The sequence below is a fragment of the Lepisosteus platostomus genome, chromosome 4, assembly GCF_059453375.1.
Source record: "Lepisosteus platostomus isolate fLepPlt1 chromosome 4, fLepPlt1.hap1, whole genome shotgun sequence".
Lineage (NCBI taxonomy): Eukaryota > Metazoa > Chordata > Actinopteri > Semionotiformes > Lepisosteidae > Lepisosteus > Lepisosteus platostomus.
The window spans coordinates 5,134,518-5,154,811 of NC_142614.1; the positions used below are offsets into that span (position 1 = coordinate 5,134,518).

Sequence of the window (20,294 nt, forward strand, 5' to 3'; positions counted from 1 at the left end):
AAACACATAGGAGATAATGATATTAAACACAAACTCCACCGCTGCACCTTCACCAGGGCAAACAGAGGAACAAACTTGCAGAACTGTTACTCTCGCGCCGGTAACAGAGTGCTTGAACTCGGCAGACGGGGTCACTGGAGGTCAAACGCACCGTGCATGGTCACGTGATCACCGGTAAACAAGGCGCTATATCTCGGGACACAAACAGTACTTTCAACGGCACAAACCGGCACAAACGATTGAGGTGGGTTTCATCGATTGTGCCGTCTGTAGGGGGGCCAGCTTCACGGAGCTCATCTTCAGGTGTCACACCTGGAGTGATCTGGCTGGATCAGGTAGAGAGTGAGTTGAGCTGAGCTGCATTTGATCTGTCCCAGTAGCTGCGCTTTTCAAAGAGTGATTTTGATTGAAAGTAAATGTTCTGTGTTAAAGATCTAGAGGTCAAACCACCAGTTGCCTTTCTGCTTTCCTGCATTGGTGTTGATTAGAAAGTGGTGGATGCCTGGTGTGCTGTATATCTTACTCAAAGTGCCAGGTGCAGGGAGCCACCCCAGGTTACATTACAGACACACTCTACTGCATTTGACACTAAGTCCTGTAAAGGATCAAGCACAACAAGGCCCCTGAAACCTGTGGTTTTCAATGTGTGCAACATAGGGAGCAATGTGGAACATGTCTTCTAGATGTAAATACTGTAACGCTTACGGCCGACAGGCACTGTGTAAGAGCCGGCGTACCAGAGCAGGTGACGTCACCGCCCTTCCCTGTGATAGCAGGACTACAGCTACTGGGCTGTGGAGAGATCTCTCTTTGGCTCACCGGGCTGGGTCCCTGCTGAGCAATGTGGGAGTCCTGGGTTCGAGCCCCCGACGGTGGGGGGCCGACCTGACCTGGCAAGGGTGCCTGCCTGAACCCCTGTTGAGTTACAATACATTAATTTACATCTGTGAAAACTGTTACAGAACCCACCTCCTCTTTTTCAAATAGCAAAGGTACTGGAAGTGGAACTACAGGAATTAAGACAGCCCACGGGCCCAGTTAGGTGACCAGAGATAGAACGATCTTAAAAATAGTGCTGCGTATCGGGCAAGTTTGAACGGGTTTTGGGGAGAAAGGAGTGCAGATAGTTGATTTTAATGCTGGGGTATTCAGTGCGGATGAGGTAATCCTCCTGTGCGTTTCCTGGCATTAACTGGATAAACAGAATTTTTTTTTTTGCATCCTGTGTTTTATTGGTGGTATTTTTCCATGGTTTAAAACTGAAAACAAGAAGTTTATTATTTGAGCATATTTTAAAGATAGTATATTATCCTCGTTGTACCTTATGTATACATTTATTTTAGAAAATAGTTTTTTTTACATTAAGAAGTGAGCTTAGCAGTCGTATCTTCCTGCAGCTACAGCAGGTGTGAGCCTGGCCAGTACCTGGAGGGGAGACCTCCTGGAAAAGCTGAGGCTGCTGCTGGAAGAGGTGTTAGTGGCACCAGCAGGGGGCGCTCACCCTGTGGTCTGTGTGGGTCCTAATATAGTTGCAGGGACAGTGTAGTGGGTGCCATATTTTGGATGAGGCGTTAAACTGAGGTCCTGACTGTCAGTGGTCATTAAAGATCCCCGGACATTTCTCGATAAGAGTAGGGAGTTATCCCGGTGTCCGGGTCAAATTTCCCCCTTCAACCTTTACTGTGGCCTTTACAATCAAATTGTCCCCGTGTATGATTGGCTTGCACTTGCCCTGCGATGGACTGGCGCCCCCTCCAGGGCGTGCCCTGCCTTGCGCCCGTTGCATGCCGGTAGGCTCCGGCTTCCGTATGGTATAAAGCTGTTTGGCAAATGACATGACATGATTAAGAAGTCGGCTAAAGTCGCCAAAGGCGTGAGTACACGGAGGTCTGGAGTAGCAAAACATTTCTTAATACGCGACTTGCGAGGGATGTCAGACAACTGTCTTCGCCTAGAGTACAAAATATATATTTCAAGAAAAATGTGGTTTAACTGAATTATTTCACATCGCTTTTCAGGTTTTAACGTTAAATATCTAATCGATTTAAAAAAAAACATTCAGATATAATTTCTAAATTGTATCTGTATTTCCCACATACATTTAGGACATTGGGTTTGGGAGCTAAATTTCAGAAACAAAACTACAGAATTTACAAAAACAAATGCTATAAAATTAAAGAGAGACGGCAGTCGTTACGGGCCATAAATATCGTTTCAATCAATTCAGCGAAGCGTTTGTGAATTTCTCCTCATTGCCTAAATACCGCATCCGTGACGCTCCGAAGAATGTAACTCGGTAGGAAAAGAGCCACCTTCGTCTGTACGATAGGTCTGCCCATACTTAGTCTTCCAACTATATCATCGAAAGTAGTCACTTTCAAAGCTCAATACGATTTTGTCGAGATTTAAAACACGATTGCAAGCGAAGACTGTTGTATCGTCGCTTTCAGCCTATACCTGCTTGAACGCCTACAGCGCTCCAGTCGCCCGGTCTTCAGAACAAAAACACAGATTTGAACCCAAGACACAGTGCTCACATGTTTCGAATGAGTAAAAAAAAAACAATGACTAATTTTAAACAGGTTTGTAGCCTTACGTGAAGTTGGTAAAAATAGAATGGGCACAGGTGATGTTCGAGGAGTGGCGCAGATTTGAATTTAAGAAGACTGCGGCGACAATGAAGCGACCGAGGCCGTTTATAAAAATAGTTGCCTGTTTCTTGGGAGGTGATTGTAGGAAAGAGAGAAATCCAGATCTGTCTCCACAAGCAATAATAATAATAATAATAATAATAAAGTTGTTTATTGTTAAATTCTTCCGGGCATTTTAAACGATTGTGTATTATAATAAGCTTATTACATGAAACCGAGGAAGTTTTATCTTCAGAATTATGAGCAATTTCAATTCATGAGTCTCGGTATCAGATGGTTAACTCAAGTCATTTTCCCCCTGCCTGTTTCAGGAAAGAGTTTCATATAGAACAGACCCTGGCAAATCCACACATTTCTGCCTCTGTTCTCATCTCCCCACAAAGCGCTCGTCACGGGGAAGGTGCCCCAGTATCCAGACCTCCTTCCACACTGTGCCGCAGGTCAGCATCCCGGGACGTGTTGATCCAGTGGGACGGGGGACGGCCCCTTGTAGGGGGGGGGCGGCCCTGGCTTGGGCTGTGAGGTCTGTGGAGGTCAGGCCACCAGGTGGCACTGCTGTTGTCACGACGGGCTTGAGAGGCTCCTAGCAGCGCACACACTCCACCCCAGCTGCAGGAGACCTCCTCCTGCAGACCTTGAAATAACACAAAGTCACAAAGTCTGGCTAGACCCAGGCAGGTGGCTGGGGAAAAGTAACAGATTCTGAACTTTGGCCGCAGGTGCAAGTCGTTTATTGTGGGCAACTGCTCCACCTTTTTTTTTTTCCCCTCTGGGTTTGACCCCAGCCTTGGGCATCCGTCTGGTGGGAGTCTGCATTTCCCCGTGTCCTCCCTGTTCACAGCTCCGCTGGAAGTGTGCGGTCTAGACAGTCTGGGGTGCTTTATCCTCTCGCCCCGTGCGCTGAGCTGTCTCAGCAGACACTCCCAGAGGCCGGGTGCTCGTCTGGAGAACCCCCCGTCCCCGTCCTCGGCCCAACTCAGGCTTCTCCCCGCTACCTGCCTGTGGGGTAAAAAGCGAGAAAGGCAATCCTGATCAGAATGCAGACTGGGACTGCTTTACCTCCTGCTTAAAATCTACCAGACGACCAGCAAATCCACTGAAACCTGCCCTTAGAAAGTCTGAGGCACCTCACCGCCTGTCACAGATTCACTCAGGGTGTAGCCAGTGCCTGATGACACTGCGTATGCCCCGAGCACTAGATCATAGGCACTCTTGTGTCTTTATACAGCAGATCCAATGAAAAAACAAAGGGTGGAGCCCTGGTACTGTACATTGTTTTCTACAAGGTGAATGTCGAATGCCATTTCCAGAGATAACAGGTGGTTATTAAAACATGCATTAAATGACAGTACGGCAGAATTTTTCTCCATCAGTTATCTACATGAATTACAAATAACCTTGTCTGTTATTCGTGTTTACGTGTCAGACATCTGCAAGTGTGACACTTTATCACCTCATTCGGTGTTGTAGCATTAGAAGCTCAAAATAACGTTATTTAGCCGTCGTACACTTACGCTGTCGAAAAGATACAAACATTCTTGAGACAGTCTTGCATTTGCTCAGCGCCCCAGCCTATAAAAAGCCTCGCGATAGACTGCGACGAGTCAGTGACCACTGGACATGGAGCCTCAGAGCGGCGCCACCAACTTCAACCCCTGGCGCGACTACCTGCAGCTGAAAAGCACGCTCCTGCAGGAAGCGCCGGGGTCCCGCGCTTCCTCGGCCCGCTCGGCGGCGGGGGCAGGCTGGCACGAGCTGGCACCGCCGGGCCTCGGCGCCAAGCCTCGCGGCCCCGGAACCGCTTCCACTTCCGCTTCCGGTCCCGGTCCCGGTCCCAAGCAGACCTCGAACGGCGTCGGCTGCACCTTCTGCAGGAAAAACGAAGAGGCGCCGGCGGTGTACACCTCGCACCTCCTGAAGAGGAAGGACGGGACGGTCTCCTGCCCGATTCTGAGAAAGTACACGTGTCCGCTGTGCGGGGCGACCGGCGACCGGGCGCATACAGTCAACTACTGCCCACGGCGCGGTGTACCGAGCGCCACCGGCACGGCAGCCCCGCGCTGAGCCTCGCGCTGAGCCCGATTCGGGACCGGAAGCGCGTGTAACGCGTCACCTCAAGACCTGTGAAGGTGTGTCCTGCGAGGTTCACTGACGTCTTCGATAATTATATTATTCGACAAAAAATCACCTTAACACGAAAGACCCGTGTGTTTATGTTTCGATGTGTTTTCCTTTCGATTTGTTTACCAGTGTTTTGTAAAATTGTTTCTTTTTCACCGTGATTGTCTGTAGTACTTGCACCATGTCTGAAAGGATATTGCTATTTGTATATGCTTTTGTATCGAGAAGCTTTTTGTTTCTGATTTAACAAATGAATGTAACTAATGGGATTCGAAAGGTTTATCTGAAGGTTTTTGAATATTCCTTGTAAAGTTCTTTATCAAGACATTTATTCCTGATAAACGTATTTATTTCTTATAAAGACATTTAAGATGTCTTTATGAAAATTTAATTGTATGGTCCTTTCCAATGTTTTGAATGTCCATTTTTTGCCCCGAACCTTTCGAAACATATTTATTAGAGAATTATTTTATTGTGTACATTTGAGTTTTATTTCATTTTCAGGCTACCCACAATATGTTTGAAATATTAATAATCAATATTATTTACAACCTACAATTGCAGTGATAGATTTGTCCAGTGCACATAAGATTCAAAGATTGATTTCTTGATTGCAGCACACATTGTGATACTCTAACTTGTTCGTATCAAAGTGTTGAGTAAAATTACACTTGACCTACAATCTGTGAAGTTAGTGAAGTAACAGATCTCGCTGTATAAAAATACTAAAACCCCATTAAAAAGAGTTACATAATTAAGGTTAAGGTCTCGTCTTTTCTGCTTTGAAATAATGTGTCCGAAGTTTAAATGATTGTTTTAATAAGTTGAACAGTACATCAGAAAAACGTAATTTTTAGCACTTCTCTTTGCGCGTCCAGCCTGGTCTCAAAACCTGTCCAAGTATTGGCAAAAATGCAAACTTTCAGTGATTAAGGAGATTTGTGTTGTCTATTACGCTCCGTTTATAATGTTTTACAAGCTACACTTGAATACAGTTCTGCATCCGCTATTTTGCAAACGTGATTTTCATACACTCGTTTTAAAAACCCTATTCCATTAGTCTGTACTGAGCTCGTGTTGATATCGATTACGCAACCAATATGCACCGCCCCCTCTCGACAACGATAGGCCATTATCCATCCTTCTCATTGGTTCTGCAGATCTGCCAATCACCTCCTTAATACCATGACAACGAGAGGCAAGCTCGGTGTACCGCGACATGTTAGTCATCCCTCTTCCGGTGTATCTCTATTGGCTGAAAGCAGCATCCATCCACTCTGTTAAGGCGGAACCGCTCTGAAGGCGCTGTTTCCGGTATGGTGGTATTGCAAAACGCTGGTGGTCATAACTGAAGGGCAAGAGTGTGAATTTGTAATGGATTGTTTTTGAAGTAGTACACCTACATTAAAGTCGGCTTTCAAATTACAGAAGAAAAAGTAGCTACCGATTTTTATATTTCAAGTTGAAGCGCAGGAATTCACCAAATTTGGTAAGTTATGAGTACCGTAATATTTGACATTACAGACAAGTTGTTCAGCTACTCCAGTGGTTCTTAACCTTTACTGCAGTCTGCACCCCTCGGGGTCTCAACATGTTCTCGCACCCCCGCAGACGTCTTTTGTGTTTTCGGTGTTTTACTTTCTAAAAAAAAATGACATTTCTTGCACTCCTGTTTATGAACTGCGGGTATATCCTTTAAGCGGTGGCGTTTTAGTTACGCTCTTGTCATGCGTGCGAAGAGGCGAGCTGGTAGAAGTGTTGGGTTTCTGAATTGAAAACCGCTCGGTGGAGTGAACAGGGAGGACAGTTTTTCAGAACCTGTTAGCAACGTGCAAGATTAGACTGACATTAGCTAGCGGGGCAGTGGTGATTGATATTTGACTGGGACGTGCTGTACATCATTTTTCTCTGTGTTTATTGGGTAATCGGGGAACGTTAAAGACAGGCAGGGTACACACCAGCTGCGGTGTACGTGTAGTGTACTACATGTGCTAGCCTCAAGCCTGTTACAGAGCTTACATAACCGGATATTTTCCAGTTGTCTAGTTCCAGACAAGTCGAACATATGAAGATTACAAATGAGAGCACGATTCTAACTCATCCGGTTTGCTAATTTGATCAGACGGATCTCAACATGTGCATCAGGAGCTGGGCGGCTTGTTTATGTAAGGGAGTAGACTTCTCTTGTAGAAATGTGTTCATATCGCAACAAATGTCATTGAAACCAATTTGTTGGAATTTTCATGCTTCTCTGTATCTTTTTAGAATTCAATTTATTGTTGTAGATAGTGGCAGTCCAGACCATGTGACTGGTAGTGTCATGTGAGGATAAATTATATAAATTGTGCTTTATTCAATACCTGAAACTGCTGTTGTTTTTCTTACTAATTTATTCCGCTGATGCTTTTTATCCAAGATGACTATAGCACCCCTTTATGCAGCTGGCTGTTTTACTGGAGCTTCTCAGGTGCTCGGATCATCTTGCTCACGGGTACAGCAGCAGACGCTCTCCTGGGATTTGAACCCACAACCTTCCAGTTACAAGCCCAGAAGCCCGACTGCAGCTCCGTGCTGTGGCCCACCCAGGGTGCTCCACGGAGTCTTGCTTTTCAAAGGGCTCCCGTTGACCAAAATCTGGGCAGCACAGGGCAGCACCGTTGATGCGATGCCAGTCCAAGGCGGAATCTGAAATAAAAATAATGTTGGTGTGTAGTCTGAATGATTAAAGACAGAACTGCAGGTCACACGTGCTCCTTGGCTCACAACACATACACTGTGTTCCAAGTGTTGATTACACACGCTACTAGTCTTGGATCAACTTCCGGTTGATCTCCGACTCCCAGTCTAAAACCCCCGCCTAATACTAAGGGTGCTGTCCAGTCTGTGGCTCCGAGGGCACTTCAACAGCAGTGATGCGAACGTCAGCGCTTGGGTCCGAATCCCAGGCTGGGCTGCGAGGGTGCACGAGGACCTGTCCCCAGCTTTCTGTGCACGAGAATGTTCTTATTCCCCACCTCCCAGAGAGACAGAGGTGTGACCCCAGTGTTGTGTTTCCTTGATGGGCTTTGTTAGCCTGCAGTCCTCATGCTACCTTTATCTAGGGAAAATAATAATAATCCTTACACTTATATAGTGCTTTTCTGGACACTCCCCTCCACCACCCCCAGTGTTACCCCCACCTGGATGATGAGAGGGCAGCCAGAGTGCACCAGTACTCTCCCCACACACCAGCTCTTGGTGGGGAGGAGAGCAGAATGATGAAGCCAGTTCATAGAGGGGGATTATTAGGAGGCCATGACTGGTAAGGGCCAATGGGAAATCTGGCCAGGATGTAGGGGTAAGACCCCTACTCTTTTCAAGAAACGCCCTGGGATTGTTAATGACCACAGAGAGTCAGGACCTCGGTTTTACGTCTCATCCAAGGGATGGCAACATTTTACAGTATAGTGTCCTGAACTGGGGTCGCTGTGTTCTGTGACGCAGGGGCCTGACGATGTGGGGAGAGGCGAAGCAGGTGCTCTGCGGCGTGGGCCGGGTGGGCGCGGCCTTCGCCGAGACCCAGGCCGAGCAGCTCTGGCTCCTGGCCAGCAACAGCAGCCTCACCGCTGGGCTGAAGAGAGTGCAGAACTGCGCGGAGGACGGCCTGCGCAGCCTGCTGGCGGCCAGAGAGGTAAGCACAGCCCAGCACGTAAACAGGGACGCAGTTCAAACTGAGTATTCCTCTGTCCTGTCCTCTTTTCGGTCAGCATGGGGCAGGCTGAGTTTTCTTCAGGGCTTAGTTTTCACATGACAGCCTTCCTTAAAGATCAGGCGTTGGGCTGAATGGCCTCTCATCTGTGAACCACTCCTCACGCTTTGGGACATCTCAGTGGCGTGTGCATTTTGAAGCACTTTAAATTAACGGGGCTTCGAGTGTCAGGTGTGACGGGGAATGTTCTGGTCACTCTTGTTTTGTGTCCAATTGTTCCCCTTTCAGTAGGTAGTACCCTGAAGGGAAAGAAAGCACACATCCAAAAATCATGGAGGTGCTGTCCAGAGAAATGCAACTGAGACACTTACACTCTGCACTCCAAAATATCTTTTGTTTTACAATATTGACTGTTTATTTCTGTATATAAAACAGAGTGTGCGCCCAGCAGACTCTACTTTTTATAGTGCCCCAGTCTGAAACAGAACTGTAGATGTGCTGTTTTGGTAAAGTGCTGACGTCTCCTTGCTCTGCTCTTCCCCACCCCAGACAGGGAGAGTGGATTTCCCAGAAGCCTCCGGGTGGGGGGAGGAAGAGGAGCTGGCCAAGTGGGCGGTGGGCTCTGAGATGGCCCCCGAGGTCGAAGGGCCCGAGCCCCAGAGCTCTCCCCTGCAGCGGCCGGCTTCCCAGCACCTCTCCCAGCAGGCGGCCGGCCTGGGAGGACCGGGTCAGACTCGGCACCTCCACCAGGACTCGGCGCTGGGCCGACTGACCGCCGAAGACATCAGGAAAGCCAGGGAGGCCAAGCGGCCAATGGAGAGAGGCGGCTCTTCAAAACCGGCTCGGCAGAAAGTGAGGAGCTGCACCCGAGGGGACCCTAAAGGCCTGTTGCTTACTGGGGGGAGGGGGGCTGCCCTGGTTTTGAATATCACAGGACAGAGCTGAGCTGTATCAGTGCCGTGTGTTCCTGTGCAGTCAGCTTTGGGAATCTGTTTTATTAGGAAGTAATTAGCATGGGAATTTAGGCTCATAGCAGTAATAGAGGCATTTACAGAAAGTCAGGAAAGCAAGATCCAGAAAGAAGCCCTTTAACCAACATCTTGAAAATCTGTTTTCTAAGTACATGTAATTCTGGATCAACATTTTTTCATTTTTCTGTTTTTGTTTTCTCATTTTTTAAATTGAAAAATACCCCCTGCCTTTGACGGCCCTGTTCTCCGATCTTTCTCAGCTGAGCGACCGAGCCAAGGAGAGGAGCGTCCCTGCGACGAGATTCAGTCGGCTCGCTAACTTTGGGGGTAGGTGCACAATGCGGGGTCCCACAGAAACTACAGTCCAAAGGAGTGGCTGTTGCACTCTGTAACATGTTTTCTGAGATTTTTCATATTTTTCAATACTCCGTGCATTAGGGAAAAAAACACATTCACATCTCTGACAGATAAAATTGTTGCTGCGCAACATGTGGGCAAAAGTATATCTTCACTTCCACCACCATCTCAGATACACTCACTTTCCACGATATTGGGAACATACTGTCAAATGCATAAGCTTCCTGGCTTCCTGGAAAGTACAGTTCAATCCAAGTAATTATCCCTCACAAACCGAGGGCTTAAAATCCTTCATGTTGTAGAACCCATGCTCGCATCCTGTTCAGACTGTTCTTGAAACCACTGCATTTCTCATACAGTTGGGATTCATAATATTTTAGTTATGATGTAATCTGAAATCGCACTAAGGCTCTCGAGTCGTATCTGGCCCAGTAGTGGTAGACTAATGACTAATGTGTAGCCACCATAAAGAAGCTGTTGAGCACAGCATTTTTTTAACAGTGGGGGGGTTCCTAAAATTTTGGCCAGTGCACCTAGTTCTGGAGTAAATCATTGTCCAGGGAGTGGAATTGCCTACATTATATCCTGAGAAGAAGATCCTAGAAAGCAGGATTAAAAGACCTTGGATGATCAGCTCTAGGAGTGTTGACTGGAACATCTTCCAAGTGATCTGTTCCCCAGCACAACCTCACAGGGATTGTGAACTCGGCTTGCTTTGTTGGAGCCATAGGCTACATTTTTATCTTTCTTTTTTGCGGACTTGGGGTCACGAGGTCATGATATTCTAAAGAACCGTATACCTGCTATATAAATGCAGATGGAACACTGCCTGGAAAAGGATGCCTTTTGATTTAAATTCACTAGGTGGCGCTGCTTTGCAATAAGTGATTTTGTTTGCCCAGCAGTCGTGTTGTTTTTCCACTTTCCCACATGTAGGCCTGGCTGTCGCCCTGGGTCTTGGTGCAATAGCTGAGGTCACCAAGCAGTCTCTGGGAGGGAAGCAGACACAGGCCAGTAAGTAGCCACCCGAGAGAAAGTGAAGAAAAAACAGAGAGTGTAGTGCTTTGCGAAATGAAGAAATCAAAACGAGGAGAGATTGGATAAGTGGTCTAAATTTAAAAAATGCCACATGATTGGCTCATAAAACTACAGTTGTGCTTGATTGGTGGAACTTTTTGATTGTTTCCCAGACACTTGCCTGTGGCCTAACACGTGCCAGTGTTAATGCAGAGCACACGCAGGGATGGCTAGATAAAGTTACATGGGGTGGGTTTGCTTGTCTTATAACGGTGCAATATGTTCTGTCCCTCGAGATGGCCGGGCTCTCCTGGACTCGCCCTTCCTGTCCGAATCCAACGCCGAAAGAATTGTGGACACGCTGTGCAAAGTTCGGGGAGCCGCGCTGAAAATCGGACAGATGCTCAGCATTCAAGGTACTGTGTTCGTGGCACTAATTAGTTAATTGGACCAGGCGCTTGCGTGTATGAGAGCTTTGCTCTCTTTGGTTTGTGAGCCTGTGCAGTTGTGATCTTGTATAAGGTGTCATCTCTCTTATCACCCATTTGCCGTGGGATGCTGTCACATCATGTGTTTAGCAGTGGGGAGAGTGTGAACATTAAAAGCAGCTGGAAGGGGGTGGGTGGGTGTTGCTGGATCTCCGAGTTTCTCCTCTGAATTTAAGCTCTCTGTGAGCGGCTTTGTTTTAGCCACTTAGCTAGTGATTTCTTCAAATAAGAAGCTTTCGATTTCACTTGAAATAAAGACTCCAACACCCTGTTGCTCTCAATGACCATTTCTGTTGTATTTAATTCAATAAATGCATCAAAGCTTTTACAAGTGCATGATTTAAGGGTACCTTTTGAGACCTTTTAAGTGCTTCAGGAGCCAAAGTTGGTCACCATTTTAGCTTTTTAAATCTTCTATTACTCAACCTGAATAATGGAGCAATGCTGATATGTTTTCAGACAAGGTACAGTGTTAGATGTTTCCATACAATCCACCAAGTAGATCTATTGTGCGTTTTTGTGAACTCGTGTGAAAAAGATCTAACAAACGCAGGCGTCGCTCTCCAGCAACATGAAGCAGAACATGAGTCTGTCCGTGAATGAGCTTTTCAGAAGACGCTGTCTTTTTTTCATCCTTATTGTCCAGACAGCAGTTTCATCAACCCGCAGCTCCAGAAGATTTTTGAGAGGGTCAGGCAGAGCGCAGACTTCATGCCAGCCTGGCAAATGACGGTAAGATTTCTGATTTTAGTACATTTGGGAGGTGAAATCTGTTTGATGTCATTCTAATCATTATCCTCACAGTATACACGTACAAAGACTCCAGAGGTCTCCAGACCAGCTCCAGTGAGGCCAGCAGAGCAAAGACTGTTGGGTCTGAGCTCCTTCCTTGACTGCTGAAAAGCATGATAAGATCCCAATACACACGGAGTACAGCACTGTGCTAGTTTTTGTGCTCTCTCTCCAATACTGGTCTCTGTGCACTCTGTGCAAACGCTGTGTAATTTCACAAAGAGTTTTGATAAACGAAAAGCCAGAATCCCCTCAAAAGTTCCTATTGGATGGAGAAATAAAAGAAAAAAAACATTTTGGACATCTGTTCTTTCTTTCTAGGTGTCATTGTATGATCCTGGAATATGCCGATGAAAGTTCAGTCGCTGCGGTTTACCAACAGTCATACTAAAAGGCTCTTTTAAGAGGAACATAATATTTTGTCTGTGAGTCTTATTAAAGTGTCTGTCTGTGCTTGCTGCTGCACGCGAGAGCCGTGTTGGGGGCTGCTTCCGAGTGGCCAGGCTCTGATGTCGTCTGTCCCTCCATCTGCAGAAGGTACTGCAAGAGGAGCTCGGTGCCGACTGGCGGGACAGGTTGGCGTCCTTCGAGGAGAAGCCCTTTGCTGCCGCCTCCATCGGTCAGGTGCACCTCGGGGTGCTGAAGGACGGCAGGGAGGTGGCCATGAAAATCCAGGTGAGAGCGGGGAAGGAACAGTATCCTACTGCATAGAAACTCTCAGGGTATGAAAAGGGCCCTGCTCTTACTGGCCTTGTATCCATGAATACCAGAGGAGGGTCAGGTTTGGTCTTAATTCAGACCCGTGGTTACCATGTTAAAGTAAAGTGCTTACTCGATCCTAGAGGCTCTGCATGCTAGAGCTTATCCCAGTGTTTGCAAGCGGTGCCAAGTCTGGCCATCACAGGGTTTGTACCCCCCTCATTGGTACTGATACCAGTTGGCACAGCTTGGCAAACTGCAACAGCTGGGAGTGGAGCACCTTAGTTGAGCCCACAGCCTTTGAGCTGTGAGTCCAGAGCCCTGACCACAGCTCCGCTCTGTCCCGACGTGAGATCATTGATGCCCTGACTGAGTGGCACTGCCACCTCTGGTTTTGTCTCCTGCGTAGTATCCTGGAATAGCGCAGAGCATTCGCAGCGACGTCAACAACCTGCTGTCCGTGTTGAAGATGAGCGTGGCTCTGCCTCAAGGTGATGTGCATTTATGTTGGGGTTTTTTTAAAAAAAATGGGAACCTCCAATTCCCTTAAAGACTGAGCTTCTGTACCTACCGAGGAGAGAGAGAGAGCACGCTACACACGTGATCCCAGAACACGCCCGTTTGTTAGAGACATTTGCCTTCTGATGCGCTGCACGTGCCACATGCAGTGACGCACCGGAGAGCGAGTCTGTTGCTGGCACTGCTGGGATCACTGGAAGCCTGCAGGTGTCCTGGCCAGTTACAGGAATTGCTGCCTTAGCAAACGTTGAGAAGACTGTGGTCTGCTTACCCCTGGAGTCACAGCACGGGGCTGGCGGGGTACATGTCAGTACAAGTCAGCCACTGCCATGACTCGGGCTCGACTCAAGTGAGAGCCTTTACTTGGGGGAGTCCCTTTGGCTCTTTGTTTTTTGTTGTTTATAGTACAAGGTGCAATGTGGGGTCTGTGGGGTCTGCCAGATTTTCTGTTTTGTGCTGTGAGCTGTCCGACCGAGCTAATATTTTTTAATTTGCGCCTTTGGATTGTTTTCCGCTTCTTAACTGTTCATTTTTCCATGATTGGGAGTGTATTGTCAAACTAACTAGGCTGAAAGTGCGGAAGGATCCTGTGGAAGGCAGGCATCTGTAATTTTATAGACCCACGTGTCTTACAGCAGGTGGAGCAGCGATTTGCAAGCAGTACTTCACCCGTCGTTCATTCTGAGCACTTGGTCAGAGGTGTTTAATCCTGATCTTGGGGAGCTGCTCCGTCTTCAGATCTTCTAAGTTTCTTTAAATGCCAAAGGCCTGGAGAAGTTGTTGAATTGGACCAAATGAGCCACGAATGAGCTTTTTTAGGTCATTAAAATCTGCAGACACATCGGCCCTCCAGGACCTGATCTGCACTCCCCTCTTTGGCCACAGCAGTCCAGTCTCCGGAGACCAGCTGGAGACCAGGGTGCTTGGAGTTGTTCTTCCTCGTTGTTGTAAGTCTGCCTCATGTTGTCAATTTGTCCCCTCAGGCTTGTTTGCGGAAAGCAGCATCGAGGTCCTTCAGAGGGAGCTGGAGTGGGAGTGCGATTACAGGAGGGAGGCCAAGTGTGCCAAACGCTTCAGGTACTGGGCAGTGCTGCACCCCCGGACAGGCACAGCCCATGCTGTCATGCTGTCATGCAGTCATGCTGTGTGCTTTAGATCTACGGCAAGCCGACAGGGTCATAAATTGTGCTGCTTCACGTGTAACAGTTTCTCTTTTACACATAACCATCTTAGTCATTTGTAATATAATTCATAAATATGCATTACATTTGTCTTTTTTGGCTTGTGATGTGTTCGTCCGGTCAGTTTTTGAGTTAAGTTCCGTGTGTGCGGTAATGGCAGTAAGCTCATCACTAGCTTTAAGGAGTTAAAGCAGTTGACTCTGTTAATCAAGTCACCCGCATTTGTAACATTTTAACATCGTCAGACCCAAAGGTGTGATCATGCCGAATGTTTCTGCTAGGCCAGGGAAGCCGGGGATCTGTTATTGATGCGTGTAAAAAAAATATTGCTTTCGAGCGATTAGCTTGATATTATTTTTGTGCGGTTTTTACAGCAAACAGTTTCGTGCGTCCTGGGAAAAATATTGCACTTGAAGAACTTTTTTTTTTTCATGGAAAGTCCCTCATCATTTCCATTTAAAAATCATGATTTTGGTTTAACTGCTCATCATTTGTTTCCAAATGTCTTTTAAACGTATGGACACATGGCGCTGAAACGGTTTGTTGTAGACCTGTGGTGCACTGTCGTTCTTGCAGCTGTGCCCGTATGGTGCAGGACGACTGTGCACAGACTGCTGATGTGCTGGAGTCTTGATGCAGAGATCCGCTGTGCACTGCAAATCTGGGTTCCTTGTGTCGGTTGTTGTCGGCGTGTGGCGATGTCCTCCAGACTGACGAGCTTTGTTCTGCCGTGATGTCAGGGAGCTTCTAGATGGAGACCCCTTCTTCACAGTGCCGGCAGTGGTGGACGATCTGTCCACCGAGAGAGTCTTGTGCATGGAGCTGGTGTCAGGGGTGCCGCTGGATCGCTGCATAGACCTGGAACAGGAGACCCGCAACCAGGTATGACCCCCCCCAGCTGTAGTCCAGCACGTCTTCAGGTCTCTTTAGGTCTCCAGTTCCAGTTAAACTGCTGCACTTCAGTTAATAATTAGATCCCTTTGGCAGTTAACAGATTAAACTCTTAAGAGGATGGAAACTGTTGTCCTCCAAGATTGATTCGGTCTTAGTCCTGGGGTTCTTGCCAAACGTCATGTAGTGTATTGTTGGGGCTATTTGAAGATGTAAGCCTGCCTGTTCTGGATTGTCCTAAAAATTCCAGCCAGTATGTCTGCAGGAGATGAACCGCCCTACTGAACCTTTGTTGATTTTAATTTTCCCTCTTTTCCGGCCTGTGCAGAGTTCATATCGGGTCTGCCTTGATTAAATCTGGGACTTGGTGGCAGCTGGTCACAGCGCCATTGATTTGGTGACTAGCTGCTGGCTTCTGTAACGCACAGAAATGCGAGGAGGCCAAGTGAGGTTACTCGAAAAGGCTACGCCATTATCTCCAAGCGGACATCTTGAATTTGTGCTGGATGAATTAGCATCCTGTGGGCGGATTGGTTTTATTGAATTTCGGTTAGATCTGTCAGGGCATTGCAACGCATCTCTGTCCGCTGTTCCACTTGCTGTTGCAGGTGTCCCTAGAACGTCACCAGGTCTAGTCGTCTCATTGGGGTTGGAGTGCTAATGGGGTTAAAGTGCAGGTGACAGGACGATGAAAAGCATTGAGTCAACTGGTTACAGTGTACATCCAAGCCCAACAGTCCGATCACTGATCATGAAAGAGTCAGACTGATCTGGCTTGGAGGTGCAGATATCAGCTCAAGTTGGGAAATAAAAGTAGATGACTTGAGAGACCACTGTTTCAGAAGTCATTTTTTTCTCCTGATCAGATGCAGGATAGATGATAGGAAGTGAGTTTTTTTTCTTCTTCCAGACAGTTAAAAATCATTGACTACAAGGGTGAAAAATTCAGGTTCTAATTGTGAAGTTTTTAACGCAGGACATGTAAAAATTCCCAATGTTGCTTCTTTGTGGTGTCGTTTTTTCACTCGGCAAGATTTGCCTTCTGCCAATTTTAGTTTATTTTTCCCCCCCCCCCAAGATCTGTTCCAACATTCTGCACCTGTGTCTCCGGGAACTGTTTGAGTTTCGCTTCATGCAAACTGACCCCAACTGGTCCAACTTCTTCTACGATGCAGAGCAGAACAAGGTTAGTCCTTGACTGTTCTATTCTCCCAAGTCTGCGCCTTCCGCCATGCATTGCATAACACCCTAGTGATTTCTGCTTTCTGTGCAAAAGCTGACCCCAGAGGTCAGAGGCCAAGGGTTAGAGTTCAGCATGTGACCTGTGATGTTTGGTGACTTGACGGGTCCAGATTACTCTCTCAGATTACAAATGCAGTAACGCATTGCTCACAAATAGATTCTTGCTTCTGCTCAGAGGAGACCTGGTATGAGGTTTGGTCATTTTGAAAGACTGAGCAGGTTCAGATTTTGATTCAGTCTGGGCCTAGACCATGAGCGATCCAAGTGTAGTGAGATGTAAGTCACCCTGTATGGTATTCAGTGATATTCAGTGTTCAATCAAGGTGACGTTTCACTGGTCACATTTTCAACACTTAAATTCCAACCAGCCATGATAACAACCGGAAGCATCTTACAGCATGAAATGCAAATGAAGAGGGGCAGAATCTTAATGTATAGGAAGAAGAAGAGATAAAAATACCTTTTGAAACTGGTCATGTAGCACCTAAACAATCTTTACTGTTGGTATTGACCCACATGTAGCAACATCCCTTGTGGAAAGTCAGTGCAAGCTGTTGAAACCATTATTTCCCATTATATACTATTATATGCATACCCTTATGAAGGAATGCACAAGGGCCACTTTCTCTGAGTAGCACCAAACGTTTCTCTCTTAGCAGGGGGCTGGACCCATGGTGTGATTAGGATGACCTCTGAAACGTTTGGGAAAGTAGTCGGTTTCACTTAAAATTTGGTCTTCTGACCTCTTTTTATGAAAGGCCAGTACTTCACAGACCCTTTTGGTCTTTATTCCATTGCTATCAAATACTTACGCCTCGCTGATCCTTGCTGTTTCATTCCGGTGGTTTTTCCAGGTTTCCCTCTTAGATTTTGGAGCATGCCGGGATTACAGCCAGGAATTCACCGACGACTACATCGAGGTAGGTGTACCCATCATGAAACCAACAGCAGGGCAGGAACAAGTTGGACCAGCGCTTGAGATGATAAGATAGAGAAGATCACTTTATTGGCCAAATACAGTTTCTTGCATTAGGAATTTGTCTTTTCGCAGACCCCAGCTTGCTCTCCATGAGACACACAGACAGGGAGAGAGAAGCTTGGGGTCAGAGAGCAGGGTCAGCCATTGTACAGCGCCCCTGGAGCAGTTGGGGTTAAGGGCCTTGCTCAGGGGCCCAATGGAGTAGGATTCCTCTGCCGGCCATGGGATACTTCTCTGGATAAAGGATAAAGGACTTCTCTGGTCAGCGGGTTCCCATTTTAACACCTGACTTCTAAAGTGACTTATTGTTAGTGAGATATTGAATTTGCTGGTATTCTAATGAAATGTAAAACCTAAATTCCTGTAATGAACTGCAGCAGATAAAGGAAATGAGGATTGGAGCTGAATAGAAGTATGCAGTCAGCTTACGTAAAACAGTGAGACAGTCGGAGTGGATTTCATTCCTTCTCTGTAAGACGCCAAATCTTGTAAGAGGTTCACTATTTTAATCTAGTGGAGGAAGTTTTAGCAGAGCCTCAGAGAGTATTATTCTCTTTATTTCTTTTGCAGATGCGGTCTGATTATTAACAGGAGTAGCTGAGCCAGAGTGAAAAGCACATGTTGTAGAAATAACGTGTATCAGAAGAAGTAGTCAGATACATGTGTGTTGTGCTGTTGAAGTCTCTGTACTTCCGATGGATCCCTGTAGCTTCTAGAGTGACTTTTTTTTTTGTGGTACTGCAACAAGACCTAAGATTCCAGAATTTTCGGGGCTCTGTGAAGTGGGGGTACCAGGTGGACTCCTGGGGACCTGCAGGCATTTGGGAGCTGTGAAACATGTCCCCTCTGAGCCCTGTCCCTTTCTCTTACAAGGTGGTGCATGCTGCCTCTGTAGGGGACAGGCAGAGGGTCCTCCAAAAATCCAAGGACTTGAAATTCCTCACTGGCTTTGAAACCAAGGTGGGTGGCTTTTTCCTTCCTCCTCCCTGGGACAAATCCAGCCAGTTTCCCGTTGTACAAGCCGGTCGGGAAGGCTGAGCAGGCATCGGAGACTCCTCTTGGCTGTTTGTACCGCACTCGCCCGTTACCCTTACGGGGCAGTGCCCCCGCAGTGGGTCTCAGACCGCTGTCTGTCTTCCCCAGGCCATGCAGGAGGCCCACGTGGACGCGGTGATGATTCTGGGGGAAGCCTTCGCCTCCCCAGAGCCCTTCGACTTCAGCACCCAGAGCACCACGCAGCGCATCCAGAGCCTGGTCCCCGTGATGCTGCGGCACCGGCTGACGCCCCCGCCGGAGGAGACCTACTCCCTGCACCGCAAGATGGCGGGCTCCTTCCTGATGTGCTCAAAGCTGGGCGCCGTCATCCCCTGCTGGGAGATGTTCCGCTCCATCTACAGCGCGTACGCTGCAGGCCGGAGGTCAAGGTCCTAGAGGGACCGGGGGCTTGTAATCCCTCCTGCGCCTGGAACCGGACCTTCGGACCTTACTGATCCAGCTGGGGGTGGGGAGTGTGGGGGCGATGGATGGGCTCGGGTATCAAGCTCTCGGAAGAAGGACACACAATGGCAGGCAACGCCTGCTCAGAAGATGCCAGGCTGGGGCTTGGATCCTGGAGGCTGCTGGTTCAAGTTGTGTGTGAAACTCCCAGGTGGCTCCAGGTCTGTGTGGAGTGGGCTCTGTCTGGAGGTATTTTAGTGGATCTGAGGTCTCCCGCACACTAGTACCCTCTTGCTGGTGTACGAGCCCAGGATGCCAAGAGTAACTCTGATGTGACTCTGTCCTCTGCCGTTTCCCCAAAAGCATGCTGCTTGTGCTCCAGGGTTCAGTACGGCAAAGACAAGGAGTTGTCCAGTTTGCTGTAGTCCACATCTCTGACCTCTGTCTAAAACTGCTGATTGTTTCAGTGGAATTTATTGTAACAGTGCCGTAATATTTCTGTTGTATTTGTTACCATGCTTTTAAAGATGTAGCAGCATTTGGCTCTGTACTTAAAACTGGCAATTGCTTTCTCTTTTCAGGTCTATTGTTAGCCTTGACCTGACATTTCTGGTCCAAAGATCACCTTTTTGCTGAATTTAAAACATTCTTAGCCAAGTTTCTGAATGATCTTCATTCCCTGTTTTCAAGGGGTGCTGGACAGGGTGAATTCAGCTGTGAGCACTTCTTGATTTTTGCCAGAAATCTGGTGAAGAAGGAGGTTGAGGTTAGCCCTCTGACTTCTAATCAGCCACATGAAGTAATTTTTTCAGGATACCCAGAACTCTGGTGCCGTGCTGGAAAACATTTCATGTTGTGTAGCCCGATGTCACATTCTTCGGTGAGAACGCCCCAGTGCATTGAAGTCTCACTCGCTACACATGGAATAAATATCTTAATAATGAAGCTGGCTGCTCTCACCTTGGCCTTGGCTGTTATTCTGATTGTTTTTTTTCAATGGATTTCATCGGTTGCTATATCTGCTCATTCCCTAAATACTTGTCCTTCTTGCTTTCAAGGTAGCAAGAAGGACAAGTATGAAGGTATTATCGGATGTTATCGGCTGCACAGACAGCCCCTGTCTGGTCCCATTTGGTTGGCAGGAGATGGGTGTTGTGCCTTGTTGCTGTGGAGAGTGTACTGTCGTGCTGTGTACGGTGCACTTTCTGCTAGCCACCTTTGCAGGAAGGAGGCTTTTGGCAGCAGATGGATTGAGTTTGCC

General features: G+C 47.4%; 2 protein-coding genes across 2 annotated transcripts; both read left to right on the plus strand.

The window, feature by feature from the left end:
* The first annotated feature begins 4,149 nt into the window (after window positions 1–4,149).
* LOC148672202 (nanos homolog 1-like) lies at window positions 4,150–5,530 on the plus strand. Its single transcript, XM_088627705.1, has one exon. The coding sequence runs from the start codon at window positions 4,272–4,274 to the stop codon at window positions 4,713–4,715; it is 444 nt and encodes a 147-aa protein (XP_088483831.1). The 5' UTR covers window positions 4,150–4,271; the 3' UTR covers window positions 4,716–5,530.
* A 530-nt stretch (window positions 5,531–6,060) lies between these two features.
* Window positions 6,061–19,978, plus strand: coq8b (coenzyme Q8B). The gene is made up of 15 exons (XM_088627709.1): window positions 6,061–6,261; window positions 8,256–8,442; window positions 9,010–9,312; window positions 9,692–9,758; window positions 10,725–10,802; window positions 11,102–11,221; window positions 11,940–12,025; window positions 12,620–12,760; window positions 13,194–13,275; window positions 14,287–14,380; window positions 15,225–15,366; window positions 16,454–16,561; window positions 17,472–17,537; window positions 18,470–18,556; window positions 18,740–19,978. The coding sequence occupies exons 2-15, from the start codon at window positions 8,266–8,268 to the stop codon at window positions 19,025–19,027; spliced, it is 1,839 nt and encodes a 612-aa protein (XP_088483835.1). The 5' UTR covers window positions 6,061–6,261; window positions 8,256–8,265; the 3' UTR covers window positions 19,028–19,978.
* Window positions 19,979–20,294: the final 316 nt, after the last annotated feature.

Bases quoted from the DNA above. Each gene is read 5' to 3' on its own strand.
- coq8b (XM_088627709.1), top strand. From the start codon at position 8,266: ATGTGGGGAGAGGCGAAGCAGGTGCTCTGCGGCGTGGGCCGGGTGGGC. The intron at 12,761-13,193 runs GTGAGAGCGGGG...TCTCCTGCGTAG, and splicing joins AGGTGGCCATGAAAATCCAG to TATCCTGGAATAGCGCAGAG. The intron at 18,557-18,739 runs GTGGGTGGCTTT...TGTCTTCCCCAG, and splicing joins TCACTGGCTTTGAAACCAAG to GCCATGCAGGAGGCCCACGT.
- LOC148672202 (XM_088627705.1), top strand. From the start codon at position 4,272: ATGGAGCCTCAGAGCGGCGCCACCAACTTCAACCCCTGGCGCGACTAC.